The 14734-nt window shown below is 44.2% G+C and overlaps 1 protein-coding gene across 3 annotated transcripts in view; it reads right to left on the reverse strand.

Moving 5' to 3' along the window:
• The window catches only part of ATXN7 (ataxin 7), a 98473-nt gene that overhangs the window by 26940 nt on the left and 56799 nt on the right, over positions 1 to 14734 (reverse strand). The window contains exon 1 of one of the 3 annotated variants that reach the window (XM_069084187.1): positions 13911 to 14159. The exons of the other annotated variants lie outside the window; for them this stretch is intronic. Within the exon in view, the coding sequence (XP_068940288.1) occupies positions 13911 to 13935 (25 nt within the window). The 5' untranslated portion in view covers positions 13936 to 14159. Of the gene's footprint in view, positions 1 to 13910; positions 14160 to 14734 lie in introns of those variants that run through there. 3 annotated transcript variants of the gene reach the window in all.

The following is a 14734-nucleotide window of genomic DNA, read 5'->3' on the forward strand; positions in this document are numbered from 1 at the left end:
ACTCCCTTTATATAATCTGACCAGGCTACATATGGTCAAACTCGTGTTCACCCTATCAAGATGCCAAAGGCACAGGACAAAATAGCTCATGTAGCTCTACCAGCTTCTAACAGGGAAGTGATTCAGAATTAAGCAGGGACCACACAGGCTATTCTTGATAAGAGACCTCAAAACCAAACATCCTCAGAGGTATCAAGTCTTTTTCAAGAAGGCTGTCATGGCATTAGGAACTGCCAGGAAAAAAATATACAATTTACATAAGTGAATTATTTGATAAGATTAATCCATGTAGGTAATTTTAAGATGCTAGTTGGTCAGTTATCATTACCCAGTCTCATAAAAAATTCTTTTGAATGATGAGTTTGTTTAATTTACAAAAACGTTTTCTATCCATTATTAGGCACATTCCAGGTGAGTCCTAGAGTTTTCATACAAAGCAAACTGAAATCTCAGTGTCTACAAGAATCACTCCAAACACCACCACCACATGTCTTTTCACAGCAGGGGCTTTGAAATCTGACTGTCTGTAGGCTATGAAGTCAACAATGCTCCGAGAGACAGTGAAGGGCCCGTCAGAGACCAAGACAAAATGAAGACAACCACAGATGGAACACAAAATTCCCAACTTACTTCACTAAGCACCACACTTCCAAATGCCTGTCATCTCCATGTGAAAGTCTGAGACAGGTGATGTGCAAGAATCACCGTACTTAAAAAAAAAAAGGTTTTTGGTCACAAAAAAAGCTGACATCTAAAGAGTCGACCACAGTCACTCCAAATTAAAACAAAACAAAACAAAACTTTCGAACCTGCCATCAAATTCAATCTCCCGTTAGGCCCCATATCATCTCTCAGGAGGCTGACGACACATTTCGGATGACCCTTGAGCGATGCCGTCACGACACATTAAACTAAGGCAGTTACCAGCTGCATCCGGTAAAATCCTAGGGATGTTCCAGGTGTCTGAACAGGGGAAGGATGCGAGGGGGAAAGTCAAGTAGATAATGACTCATGGGATAAGCAATTCTGGTGTTGGAACAGGGTTAAAGTCACTGACCTTGAGGAAACTTACCACTCTTCCTATTTACTGGGTGGTGGAATTTTCCAGCAGGCTCCTGACTGGGGCAAGGCTGGGACACTTCTCTAACTACCAAATGATGGATGGCAGCATTTTCAATAGAGGCAAGTTACATGACCTTCTCTTCCCTCCAGTGTTGTGGCCAAATCTCTTTTTCCCTATTCCTCATTTCTTGTCATGGAATTTAGTTTGATTCATTCCCACTCTGTCAAGACAAAAAACCCGATAACTAATGGAGTAGAATCAGTGGCCGCATCACAGCTGAGACTCTCCAAACATCCGTTTCCAAGAGACGTTGTTCTACTTGATCTGTCAAGCAAGGTGTGGCTGTCTGTCTGTCACCCCGCACCCTCTACTCCAGCAAAATGCACAGAGATGCTTGTGATGTGCAACAAGATGGGGATGACAGCTGGCAAGCACCAGCTCAAATACTTCCAGAATCCAAACAAGCCACTCTTTAATCTGATGCAATCGACAGTCTAAGCAAACGGGACGAGATCTCCGGGTCCTCACAAGCCAACAGAAGCAGTGTTAAATTTTCAAATGAAATCAAGGAAAGAAAATGCCACCCACTATCAACCCCATCCACAGGGCTTCATTTTGGGGACAGCTTAAAACTGGGTTTCCTGCCTAAGAAAGGGTGTTTCTTGCATCAGCGACAGACAAATCAAGGGGAGCCTTGGGGCCTTGTATTAACTGGGCCAGAGGCTCACTCTAACTGAAGAATAGTTTACTGACCCAGGGGAGAGGCCAAGCTGTGTCTTCACAGCTCCCCTCTCTCTGGGGCAGGGCAGGCCTCGGAAAACTGTCCCCAGCTAGGGGGGCAGACAACTCCAAGGGCAAAGGTGCAGCATATGAGTGAGAAGAAAAGACACCAAGACCTAAGGAAGCCTTGCAAAGGGATACACCACAGAGAGAGAAGCCTGTACTTCTGAACTTGTTTTCAGAAGAATCCTTTTAAAAATCCCAAGTGTTTGAATCAAGGTACAGGCCCCAAAGTAACCAAAGCCAAACCTGGTGTTGCCTGGCTGGCTAAATCTCCACACTGCTGCCCCTCAGCAGGCCTTGGACACTCCTCGGCAGTTCTCCGGCATCATCATCGATGGAGAGCTAAGAGAGGAGTCAGGGTCATGTGGGGTTAGCTTCCACCTAACGCTCACTAGCTGCTGTATGGGCAAGCCCTGCTCAGAGAATCAGTTCCTTATCATCTAACACTTAAAGTACCTGCCTCTCTCATAATCAGTCAATAATGCTTTATTAAGGGCCTACTAGGGACTCCAGACAGAAGGGAGACAGCTCCTGCCCTCAGGCACTTACCTTTTGTTGTACAGGGGGCACAAAGCATGTCCCAAAATTGAAACTGAAGTGATGAATGAAGCACCGACCATGCCAGTGAGACTGGGAGAAGGGCTGGGCTTGCCAGATGCAGACACTGCCTTCACCCATGCAGATCTGCACCATGGTTTGGAGCAGCAGGGCCGAACTCAGAGTTGGGAACCACTACCCCAGATATCGGGATTCCTGCAGCCACAAAGCGACTTCATTTTACAATGTAGTGTCACCTGTGTTTTATTTGTTTTCACTTTGTTCAATATTTCCTGACGACGTTTAATCTGGCTCAGGCCCTGCTGGGGAGGGCTGGTGGCTATCTCAGAGCACTTAAGAGATGGATTCAGGATTCTGCAGGCAGCTGTGTCTCACAATGGGTGGAGGAAGACCTACCCTGGCTGTGTGACCCTGGTACCTCAGCCTCCTCACCTGTAAAGTGGGGTTGAGAGCACCTACTTCTTGCGGTTGTTTTGAGGATCAAATGAATTATTGGTAAAGTTTTTTGCAAACCTAAAAACCACCATATAAATGCTACCTATTGTGACTGTCACAGGTGGGGAAACATAGGTTATTATTACTTATTCAACTCAGTTTCCTGGAATTGGCTACCATGAACCTTCTCCATTTCCCAAATGTCACATTTGCAGTGGACAATCTCAGCTCTTTTACTGAGGAATCCTGAAGCCATTCATGCTATGTCTTCCCATCTAATGCCGGCTATAGCTCGAACCCTGTCCTTTCCCTACTCATACCTCCTATCTCAGAGGAAGAGACTGCTGGCACCCTTCCCCAGTCCGGCCCTCAATCCCATAGCCTCCCACTTCTGCGAGGCCCTTCCTGCATGTCTGCCCCCACGATGACACTGCCCTAGGTTACCATTCCACTCCTCTCACTGACAACCACTCAGGGATTCTCTCGGCCTCTGCACCTGCCGCATACCTCTCAACCCTTTGCAATGTGGCTTCTGCTGCTACCCATTCTCTGGAAGGCTACTAAAGACCTAACTCAAATCAAGTGGTTTTGTTTCAGCCTTTGTTTTCCTTGACCTCCCTGCATCCACTTGGAAGCCTGGACTTCTCCTCTCCCTTAATTAATAACTCCTTTTTCCTGTGGCTTCCTGAATACTATACCTCCTCGTCCCCATCTTATGTCTCTGGTCATTACTTCACTGTCTCTTCCTCCCCAAACCGTGGCCACCTATCCTTCCACCATCTATCTGGGACTTCCATCATCCCAACTCTTCAGATGACTCCCAGACACACACCTGCCCAAGACCTCCATTTCTAACCACTAGCTGCCGTGCTGGCATCTCCAATTCAACATGCCCCAAGTTGAAATTATCCTCTTTCTCAGACAAAAGCACGTCCTTTCCTGGCTTCCTTACTGGTTAATGGAGATTTTGATTCTCTGATCAGTCAGACTAAAAACCTCAGGGTTCTTTTGACTCCTTCTTCAACCTTTGTATCCAATTAACTTCCAAGATCACTTATGTCTCCCTTCACAATATTTCCTATATTCAAATCCTCTCCATTCCCAATATAACTTAATTTCTCACATTCCTAGTTAACATTCTAGCTGTGGCCCTCAATCTCTCTTTGCCTAGACTACTGAACAGGTGTCTTAAATGATGCATCTACACACACACATGTACATGCACACATATATACACACATATAATTAATATATTAATACAACCCAACAGCCAAACAAACGCTAGTGAGAAGTTTTCAGATGCTTTTACAAAAAGGAGGGACGTGCCCTTCACCCTTCCTAGCATGGGTGACTGCACATTACTCCCTCTCACACACACCACATTCCTGCCAAACAGGCTTTCTTACTGCTCCCTCCAAAGGACATCCCATCTCGTCTTTTGCCTTTGCAGAGAAGTCAATCCCTTTGCCAGGAATGTATTTCTTCCCTCACCTTCACTCTTCGATCAGTCTCTAGCTTTTTCCAAGGCTCTGCTCAAGTGCCACCCCTCAAAAGCCCTCCACATTTACTTATCTGCACTTGAATTTCTCTCCTTCCTCCAGGAGAACATAAGCTCACTGAGGCAGAACTGCCATTTTGTCCCTGTAGCTCCAGTGCCAAGCACAGTGCCTGACATAAAAGTGGGTGCTTAATAATGATTAATGAATTGGATGGAACGGTATCAACACTGATGGCTGACCACAGTTCTGCTGCCTTACCACCTCTAATTTATTTACATGATTGCAGTCTTTTCTTTTTTTTTTTGTTTGCTCAATCTCCATAAGAGTTCTTTCCATGTTTCTCTGAATTTTTCCTATTATCATCCTTTACAATTTGGTAATAAAAAGAGGTAGTGTTGCACAGTGGGTAGAGTGGCCTTGGAAGCAGTAAGACCTATGTTCTAGTCCTACTTCTGATACATAACTACTGTGTGATCATTGGCGAGTCACTAAAACATCCAGTACTCTGAGCAATTTTCTAACATTTTTTATAGGGAAGCTGCCACCTTGTACTAGTAGAAGGATTTTCCTCAACAAGAAGTTTCTCCCATCAAAGACTTCAAAGGTCTTATACTGACCTCTGTGTTGCATTAAAATAACACTACATTTACATTTATTCAGTGATTATACAATCAATGGGCAAACATATATTTGTGGGATTTTTGCTTTTTGTGATCATAAATAATGCCATGAATAGGGCTTCCCCCCACTTCTTTCTAACTGGTCTTCTCCCCTCCAAATTAATCCTATTTCTGTGCACATGTTATATACCAAAAGAATGACAGAACCATGGATTCGGGGCCGTGTGGATCTGAAAGTAGAGGTCCACTGGCTGTATGAGGCCCCACTACAAAGTCTCCAACAAATGGTCATCCAGACTCTTGCTAACACCTCAGGAACTATCTCTGGCCGCATCCCATTATGTAATTTTAAGCGTCTCCTTGTGTGAAACTGAACTCTATTCCCACTGACTCTAGTTCTACCTTACAGGGCACCAAGCAGAGTAAAAGTGATCTTTCTTCCTCCTAATTCAGGACAATCCTTCTGATTTTTACAGACTACGGTCATTTCCCCAGTAAGCTGGCCCACAGGAAGTTCTTAACATGTGCATGGCTTTTACACACATGCACAAACACAGTATTTTGGTAACTATTTCAATAACTGGTTTCTTTTGTAATCTCATGTTTTTTATTTTATTCATTTAAAAATATTATTCTGAAAAAGGGGCCACAGGCTCTAACCAGACTGGCAGAAGGGTCCACGACACACAAAAAAAGATGAAGAACTCTTGGTCTGGAGTCTCTTCACCATCCTAGCTGGCTCCTTCTCTCTGAATGTGTTCTAGTTCTTCAATGTTCATGTTCAATGGAAATGAAATTTTCTGAATGAAACACAGTACTTCCAGATAAAGTCTAAGACTACAGGGTATGCTGGAATGATCGATGATTTCACTCATTTTGGACACTACAATCATGGCAATGCTATCACACAAACTGCTATTTTATCATTTCCCAAGGGCACACTTCTGGTAGATATCATTCCACGGGTTGGAAACCTTCAGGGACAACAAGCCCCTCTCTTCTGCCCCAGCCCCTGTAGCCATAATAGGGCTCTAGCTGGCTTTTCCAGCCTTAGCCCCCTTGCTTCCTTTCAGGCACCCTGTACTGCAACTGAACATTTCCTGAATCCATTCTCCATGTCCCTCATTCCCATCTCTGAAAGCCCTTCAAAGCCCAGCTCAAATGCCATCCACTCCATCAAGTTTTCCTCCATGACTCCAGTCAGAAACTATGCCCCCCATCTCTGAACTCTCATAGCACTCTGTATCTCTCCCTTCAACGTCATACTTTAGTGGCCAGAGGCTATCTAGTCCTCACTGCCATTTTGTGGGTTCCAGAATGTGGCACAGTGCCTTGTGTCTAAATGAGCCTCGGTCTTCTTCGCATTACAGACTTTTACAGGAAACAATGGAGGTGCCCAGGAGCCCCCTTCTAAGCACTAGTCACTTGAGATCCACAATGATGTCAGCAGGCCACGGTAACATACACGACTGCCTGAAATTCATAAGGAGCCTCTCCCACTCCCCCAGAAGCTCCATCAGATCTGAGTCCCACACACAAGTTGGTGAAGAACTCTGCACTCTCCTCCCTCTCCAGTGGAGGGGCTGTGAGGGAATGAATGACAGGGCTAACAGGCAAACAAAGAAAGGAGGAAAGGCTCGGAGACATCCCCAGCAAGGGACCTGGATAACACACAGATGGGCTAGCAGGGAATCAAGAGTTGGCTGAAGGGTATGTTACCTTCCTTGGCAGTACTCAATACACACACCTCATTAGCCTAAGATGCTGTGGAGCCTGAAAAGTACAAGAGGATTTATGTAGACAGATGGGTGAAATACCCAAGAGATGGGAGGAAGTCAAGGCTGTCTGGGGTGACGCCTCTATCTTTCTGAAGAAAAGATCACAGAAAACAACTGTATGCCCTAAGAAATACCCTTGGGGTCCCACAATCAGAGCCAGAACCTATGTGATGCTGTGTAAATCACTTCTTCTCATTTCCTTAGTTGGAAAAAGGAGGCCCTTGGACTAGATAATCTCTAAAAGTCCTTCAGCTCAAAAATCCTACTATGTGAATGAATATTTAGATCAGGTCTTACTGTAATGAAAATGGGAACTTGAAGATCTCCCCTGCCTCTTAATATACCTGGGGGGGGGAGTGTGAAGACCTCCCCGCTTTGAAAGTAAACTCTGCCCCCTGATAGGCTGAATGTAATCGCATGGAGCCTGTGATGGAGGGAATTTGCTGAAAAGTGCAGCAGAGCCCACAGGAAGCTTCCCTGCTGTGAAGATAAACTCTGCCCCCTGATAGGCTGAATGTAGTTGCATGGAGCCTGTGTTGGGAGGAGTTTGCTGAAGGGAAGCAGAGCCCACAAGAAACTGGTAGTCAGAGCTAGCCAGATGATGGGGGAGAGAGGAGCTCAGGCAAGGAGTCAGAGAGGTTTGTGAATAAATATTGATCTTGTATAGGTTTGTGGGAAGGCTGAAGGATGCTGTGGCTCTCAGCGTTATTATGGCTTCTGAATATCTTTGGTACTTTGATGCAATCGGCTTACTGGTTTGGGGATTGGGTTTTCTGGTGTCTAAATAAGTGCTTCGGTTCTGTCCTCTATCTGGAGAGTTTGCTATATTTTGCAATCAAATGTCATGTGATACTTATAGTCACAGTCTTTATCATGATTGTGGGCACTGTAAATATTGCACTGGCATTACACCTACCTAATAAAGTATTTCTTATAGGCTTTTTTGGGGAGGACTAAAGGAAGGGGTAAGGGATGCTTAGACCCTCCATTCCACTGACATAGGAGACTCTCCCAGTGAGGAAATTCCCTCCATTGATGAAGATTAGCAATTTGTCCATCATGTAAGAATCCTAGAGATCTGCCTCAGTCACTGAGAGGTTAAGGGGCTAACCCAGAGTCACACAGCTGGTTTATGAGAGCGGCAGGGCTTTCTGCCTCTCAAGCCAAGGTTGGTTTATTAGACTGCCTTTCCTCATCGTTTTCATAGATTTCAAAACCGCAAAAACTTTTAGAATGAACTTTGGTGAGAATTACAAACCAAGTCAAAGAAGCTGGGGGGGGGGGGCGGAGCATTTCTTCTCAAGAAGCTAACAAAGAGAAGAACATTATAAAAAGACCCATCTGAAAATGCACTCCATAAAGAGTCAAGATTGGCAGAAAATCCCTCACCATAGGGTTAGGCAAAATTCACTTCTAAGTAGCAAGATGGATAGGATGCTGGACTTGGAGGCAGGGGCCACATCTTATCGCTAATATTTATAGCCTCTCTAAGCCTCAGCCTTGGTTTCTTCAACTATAAAAGGAGGAGGTTTTGACTGGAGGCTCCCTAAGGTACCTTCTAGTTCCAAACCTATGATTTATGTTTTATATTATAGCAATAAACATGTATGATCCACTGATTATCTGTGGGTGTATTACCTGCAGAAACACAGGGTATCCATCCTTCTTGCTAGTCAATTATGAGTAGGACTGTTAGGCAAATAGGAAGAGGTCAGAGCCAGGCTTGAGGTAAGCATCTGAACATGCTATGTGCTAACAATATTAGAAAGTCAAACACTAATGTACTGCTGGAGTTGTGAACTGATCCAACTATTCTGGAGGGCAATTTGGAACTCTACTCAAAGGGCTATACAGACTATGCATACCATTTGAACCAGAAATAGCACTTCTAGGTCTGTATTCCAAAGAGATCATAAAAAAGGGAAATGGACCCAAACGTACAAAAATATTTGTAGCAGCTCTTTATGTGGTGGCAAAAAACAGCAAATTGAGGGGATGCTCATTAACTGGGGAATGGCTGAACAAGTTGTGGAATAAGAATGTAATGGAATACTACTGTGATGTAAGAAATAATGAGCAGGTGGATTAAAGAAAAACCTGGAAAGACTTATATGAACTGATTGTGAGTGAAGTGAGTAGAACCAGGAGAACACTGGACATAGTAACAGTAATGCTGTGCAATGACTGACCATGACAGACTTAGCTCTTCTCAGCAGTGCAATGAACTAAGACAATTCCAAAAGATTCATGATGGAAATGCCATCCACATCCAGAGAAAGAACTATGGAGTCTGAATGCAGATCCAAGCTTACTATTCTCACTCTGTTTTTGTGTTCTTTCTCATGGTTTTCCCCTTTTGTTCTGATTCTTCTTTCACAACATGACTAATGTGAAAATATGTTTTACATGATTATACATGTATCACCTATATCAGACTGCTTGCTGTCTTGGGGAGGAAGGAGACAAGAGAGGGAGGGAGAAAAATGTGGAACTCAAAATCTTATGAAAGTAAATGTTGAAACCTATCTTTACATGTAATTGGAAAAAATAAAATACTAATAAGTGAAGAAAAAAATAAAAAACCCAAACAAAAAAGCCCATAATAAGAAAAAAAATTATATAGTTCTATATTCTCTAAACTCCTTATTCCTTAACCTTTGCCCATAAAATATGCTCTCCCAGTGTAAATATTTGACAATTACCTACACATACAACACAATGCCATGTTGTCTCTCAACGTTTGCGTTTGTACGTGTAGGAGGAGTTGGGTTCACATGCTGACTAATATGTAATAGCTATGTCATCTCAATAAGTCACTAAATCTCTCTAAACCTCAGGTGAGATGTTATAGGTCATAGAGAGCTGGGGTCTGTGTACTCCCTACCAATGAAGTCACAAGTCCTTAAGGACTAACTTATAGAATTAATATTTCTTCAAAAAAGAAAGTTTAAGAAGTGAACACTGACCACTGAACAGGAAGAATTTGGTTAACTCAGTTAAGACTTCAGCTAGCTTTACAGAAAATGATCTCCAGTGCTGGGGGAGGGGGTTCATATTTATGGCCACTGAGATCACAGAATCATAGATTCAGAGCAGGAAGGGACCTCAGAGGTCATCTGATCTGATCCCTCCATTTTACAGGGGAGGAAAATGAGCACCAGAAGGTTGAAGTGAATGGCCCAAGGCCACAGAGCCTAATATTCAATATAGGTAAAAGGATGCTTACTCAAGCCAAGTTCCCATCTCTATTCCTTGATTTTCCAGACATTAACTGAGGCACTTTTAAAGGCAACACATTGTAATAGTGGGATCAAGCCTCATAAAACCTGTATTTAAACTTACTCCTGAAGTTTTGGGAAATGTAAACGCAATTCCTGCCAGTTCTAACAAATCTTTGGTTAAAAATGAAGAAAACACTTTCAGATGAATTCAGTCAGTCAAGACAGACTAGCGAAGCACTGGGGAAAAAAGGCAAGGGGAAAGCTGTCATTTAATAGTTTTACTGCCATTCCCATCTCCCCTCCCCCACTTCTCTCAAACAAGGGATCGATATTTTTAAAATGTCACCACTATTAAGAGGGCAATATTATTAAGAAGCAAAGGGAATTAGTTTTCCTTCCTTTTCCAACACACATCCATAAATCAAAGGAAAGAGTCATGGATACTTTGTAGAAGAACAGAAATGACTTTGCAAGTGCTCATGCTGAAAAACTGTACCCCAGTTTTGACTATCACTGTTGTATGAATTATCTAAAATGTCGCTACAATAACGAATGCGTTTTTGTCAAAACACTGAGTCTCCAGGCCAAAAAGGAACCAGTCTCTCTACCAAACACCGTCTAACTCTCACTGAACTTTCAATTTTGCTACCGCACAGCTACCGACAGCTACCGACAGACAGTTTTACTAACTGCTTCTGTGGATCATCCTGCTACAGCCAGTCACACAGTCCCCTCGGGAGGCAGGCATTATTATTGTCAGGAGGCAATTTCAAACTGTGCCGAGTAGATTATACAATATTAAAACAAACACAAACAAAATACTTAAAAATCCAAGGTGCTCCATACAGAGCACTCGATGCCTCTTGCACTAGGAAAAACGACAACCAGAAATAGTATTATCAACCCAGGGAACTTTGAAATAATTACTACAGGTCAACAACAGCCATCAAGTTGGTCCCCCTGCGCCCCCAGAGACGGCCTTTTAAAATGCAAACTTCACTGGAAAGCGGTGAGGAGCACAGAGCTGTCTGTAAACACCCAGCAAAAATGGGATTTCAGGAGCCCCAAACTGCCTAATCAGATTGCCAAGGGCCTGAATTTGGAACTTTACCACTGAAATAAATACCCAACTGAAATAGTCTGAACTCTCTGGTGTTTCCAGGTCTCTGGGCACAGCATATACAGCTGGATCCCATTCACACCAGCAGCATGAAAAGGCCACATTACCAGGGGAAAGATTTTGGTGGGGGAAGGGCAACTGTGTGAATGGACTGTAAATAATGTTGCTAAGAAAGTCGCAGAATTATGGCGACACTGAATAATGGGTCTGCCAAAGAGTCTTCCCCAGGGGGCAGCTGTTGGCTAATTTTGCACTTTCAAGTAGGCTCACAGTTTTGGGCTGAGAAGGAACCTCGTATGTAAGAAGAATGCTGAAGACTCACTGGAAGGCACAGGCTGCCGTCCTGACCTGTCTGCCTACAATTTCAGGGAAATTCCAATGGCCTAGAAAGGAAAATGAAGAGGGGGCCCCAAATGGCCCGATATTCTAGAATCTGGGATTTAGTTCTATTTTTAAAAGAATAAATCATTCTGCTTCAGCCATTACCAAATGATATGTTGTTTTGGGAACTCATCTTGATGTGCGAATCCTGGGTCCCTTAAATCTGCCTTGGTGGAATTTCAGCTGAAGAAGTCAAGGTATCTTACCAGCTTATCATCACAGGGAGAACGTCTCTGCAGGTACACCTGTTGCTGTGTCTGGCACGTAGTGACCAACAGAGGGTCTGATCTCCGTGATGTTGTCGTCCCTGGGGCTGGCCCACTTGGCATCTCAAGCCCAGGACGACATCCGGGCTTCAGATCCCTTGCACTTTGGGAACAAACATAAAAGAAGCAGGAGCTCCTTCCTCCTCTCAAACCGTTTCGGCTGAAGTGCCCACACAGGCGGGTGCTTCTGCACGGGGTGGGGGTGGGGCACAAGAGGGCGTTACAGCCCTGTCAGAAACCAATAGCTCTGAGCTATCTCAACGGAACCACCGCAGGCCATTTCCCTCCTGAGCCTGTGCTCAAGGGGCACACTTTGAGTAATAGCTATCTGCTCGGTTTGTGTGTCAACAGGGAAGGAGGAAAAACAACCTAAAAATCCCTCCTCGCTCTGAATTTAATGCACAAAGACAGATGTCCCATAAAAACAGGCTATTGTCATTTCAATTTTAGCTTCCCCCGGTTCCTGCACCAACCACGTTCAGCTCAAGTATCAAAAATACCCCCAAAGAGTCATGATACAAAAACATCTCTGAAGCCAAGTTTTTATTTCTGGTCACAACTTTCCAAATGAGAGGAACACGGCTATCATCAGACTTTGAAAAGGAGATTCCCTCCCCCCCAAGTTCTGCCACCACAGATCAGGTCTCATTATTATCATGATTGTTCTTGTTGCTTTTGTATTTGTTTGGTATGAAAAATGAAACAAACTGCAAAGCAGCAAAGTCAGAACCTGCCTTGGGGAAAAATGAAAGGGACTTGATTATTCAAGGAAAGGAGCTATTTCTTTGCAAAGCCAGGCCCCAGGAGTCTCAAACAGGGAGAACACTTTTGTAGGAGGTCCTGTGCTTCCTAGGAACAATGAAATGACAGCACCCTCTGTTGAGCGATTTCAGTCAGATCCTTACAGAGATTTTTCACTAGTTGTGTGTGTGTGTGTGTGTGTGGGGGGGGGTGTGCGTGTGTGTGTGTGTCTTTTTTTTATTAAATACTACAGCGGCCTCAACAGTTAGCCAGCATATTCCAAAAGGATGCCCATTTATCTCCAGCTCATAAGGATTAGATGACCCCTTAAGAGGCAGGTCCATTTCTTCCCCAATGGATCTGGAAAAGTCCATAATATTGTAAAATGCATTTCAACGAATACTATCTGCCCAGACAAACAACAACATGCTAATGTCCCAATAACAAACACTGAAAAGGATTTAAAGTAAATCAACCAGAGCTGGACTGTGGGTACAAACATATCTTACAGAAAAATCATTTGAGAAAAATGCAACTCAAATATCCCTGAAGACTAGAAATCACCATGTTCACTCGAGTCCTACAAACTGGGCAGCTAATTTTAAACTCAATTAAAGCAATCCAGGCAAGCTGATTATTTGGAATGACATGAAATTTGAAACCAGTAAGAATTAAACAACTAAACTGTCACCTCACTTCCTGTTGGAAGGAAAGTTTGCAGGTAGCCCCAGCATCAGCCTCCTGATCATCAGCCGCACTGAGAAGCCGATTGGGCTGGGGGCCCAGGCGACCGACCAAACCTAAGCCCTTCCTAACAAAACCTAATTGTCCCTTCCCGGTTCATTCTTCCTTGCACACTTCGTTTGAGTCACTCGAGGACTGGCGGGGTCACTGCTGCCCATCTCTTAAAAAGGCTGCTCTAACTCAGCCCACTCTGAGGTCTCTGAAAGCGGGTCTGAGCTTTGGAGTGTCTGTCCTGATAGTTTTAAAAACAGATTCCACAGGAAATCCTGAGAAGGGACAGGCCTGAGGCCACAGCTACCGCAAGAAAGATTAAGAAACAAAACACAACATGGTTTAAAAAAACGTCACAATGTGACTCCATTTTTAGACAGCTATGTAAACAATCCTGTCTCCAAAAGGGACATCCGTGTCGGACCGACGCACAGGAGGAACAGTTGAGCGCAAAGCTCAGCGTTCTGCTGGGGTTAATAGCAAACCCAGCTCCCATCTGCTATTGAACTTTGGCCAAATCACTCCAATGACATTTCAGGATGGCTTACGTGGGCCGATTGTAGCCGCTAATCCCTAGTTTCGAGATGATCCACTGTGACCACCTCACTCTGCAGACGAGGTCCCTGGCCCTGCCAGTGCCCTGCGGGGCAGGGAGGGCACCCACACCCCCACCCTCCTCTCGGCTCCCAGCCCTGACTGCACAGACCTACCCCAACCTTCTGTAGCAGGCTCCATGCAGAGCTGGGCTCCGGGCCAAATCTTGCCTCTGACAACAGCACGAGAAAACTTGGGCAGCACTTTGCGCCCGCCGCCTGTACAGGGCAGGGGCTGCTCCTGGAGGGCTCCGGGTTCACTTCCATTCACATCGGCCAGCTGGGGCTGCTTGCACACTTGCTGCTAAAGGCTGGCATCAGCCCTTGGGTCTGCCCACCGCCTCCGAGTACGCTCCATGTTTGGGCTTATGTAACATTTGCTACTACTGTAAGGAACCCTTGAATTACAAAGGTCCTGGCAGATAAACAGAAAACAGGAGGTGGAGTCTAATTTTATCTAATATGGTCATACAAGGAGTCCTTGCTGATGTAAAGTAATCCTTCTCTTTGGAAAGCGACTTGCCAGGAACTGAAAACAATTTACTATATTCATTACTTGCAGGCTGAATTTTATGAATACCTTTAAAGTGATACATAATACCACGGAGAAGTAAATCAAAAAAAGGTACAGCTCATTGTGTTCGGTATGAACCTTTTAGGTCTAGACTCTCAGAGGACATTTTTAGGAACTGGATCTTCCTACCTGCCTGCTACCTTTCAAAGGTATGGTTGTCTTCTCAATGAACAGTAGGATTTTAGAGAATTTATTGTAAATAATTTCATTTTTCATACAAAGAAAAAAAAACCTCACCCCCATCCTCTGCACATATTCTGAGAATAACATGCACCTGGTTTGTGTTTTGTATTTTTCTAGCACCAGAGAGGTGAACAGTGTGTCTCAAATATCTAAACCTTTCTTTTGGATGACCAGTGAAATTGTG

This window comes from Petaurus breviceps, unplaced genomic scaffold (assembly GCF_028583685.1).
Source record: "Petaurus breviceps papuanus isolate PSGF00001 unplaced genomic scaffold, PetGlider_PUasm1.0 174, whole genome shotgun sequence".
Taxonomy (NCBI): Eukaryota; Metazoa; Chordata; class Mammalia; order Diprotodontia; family Petauridae; genus Petaurus; species Petaurus breviceps.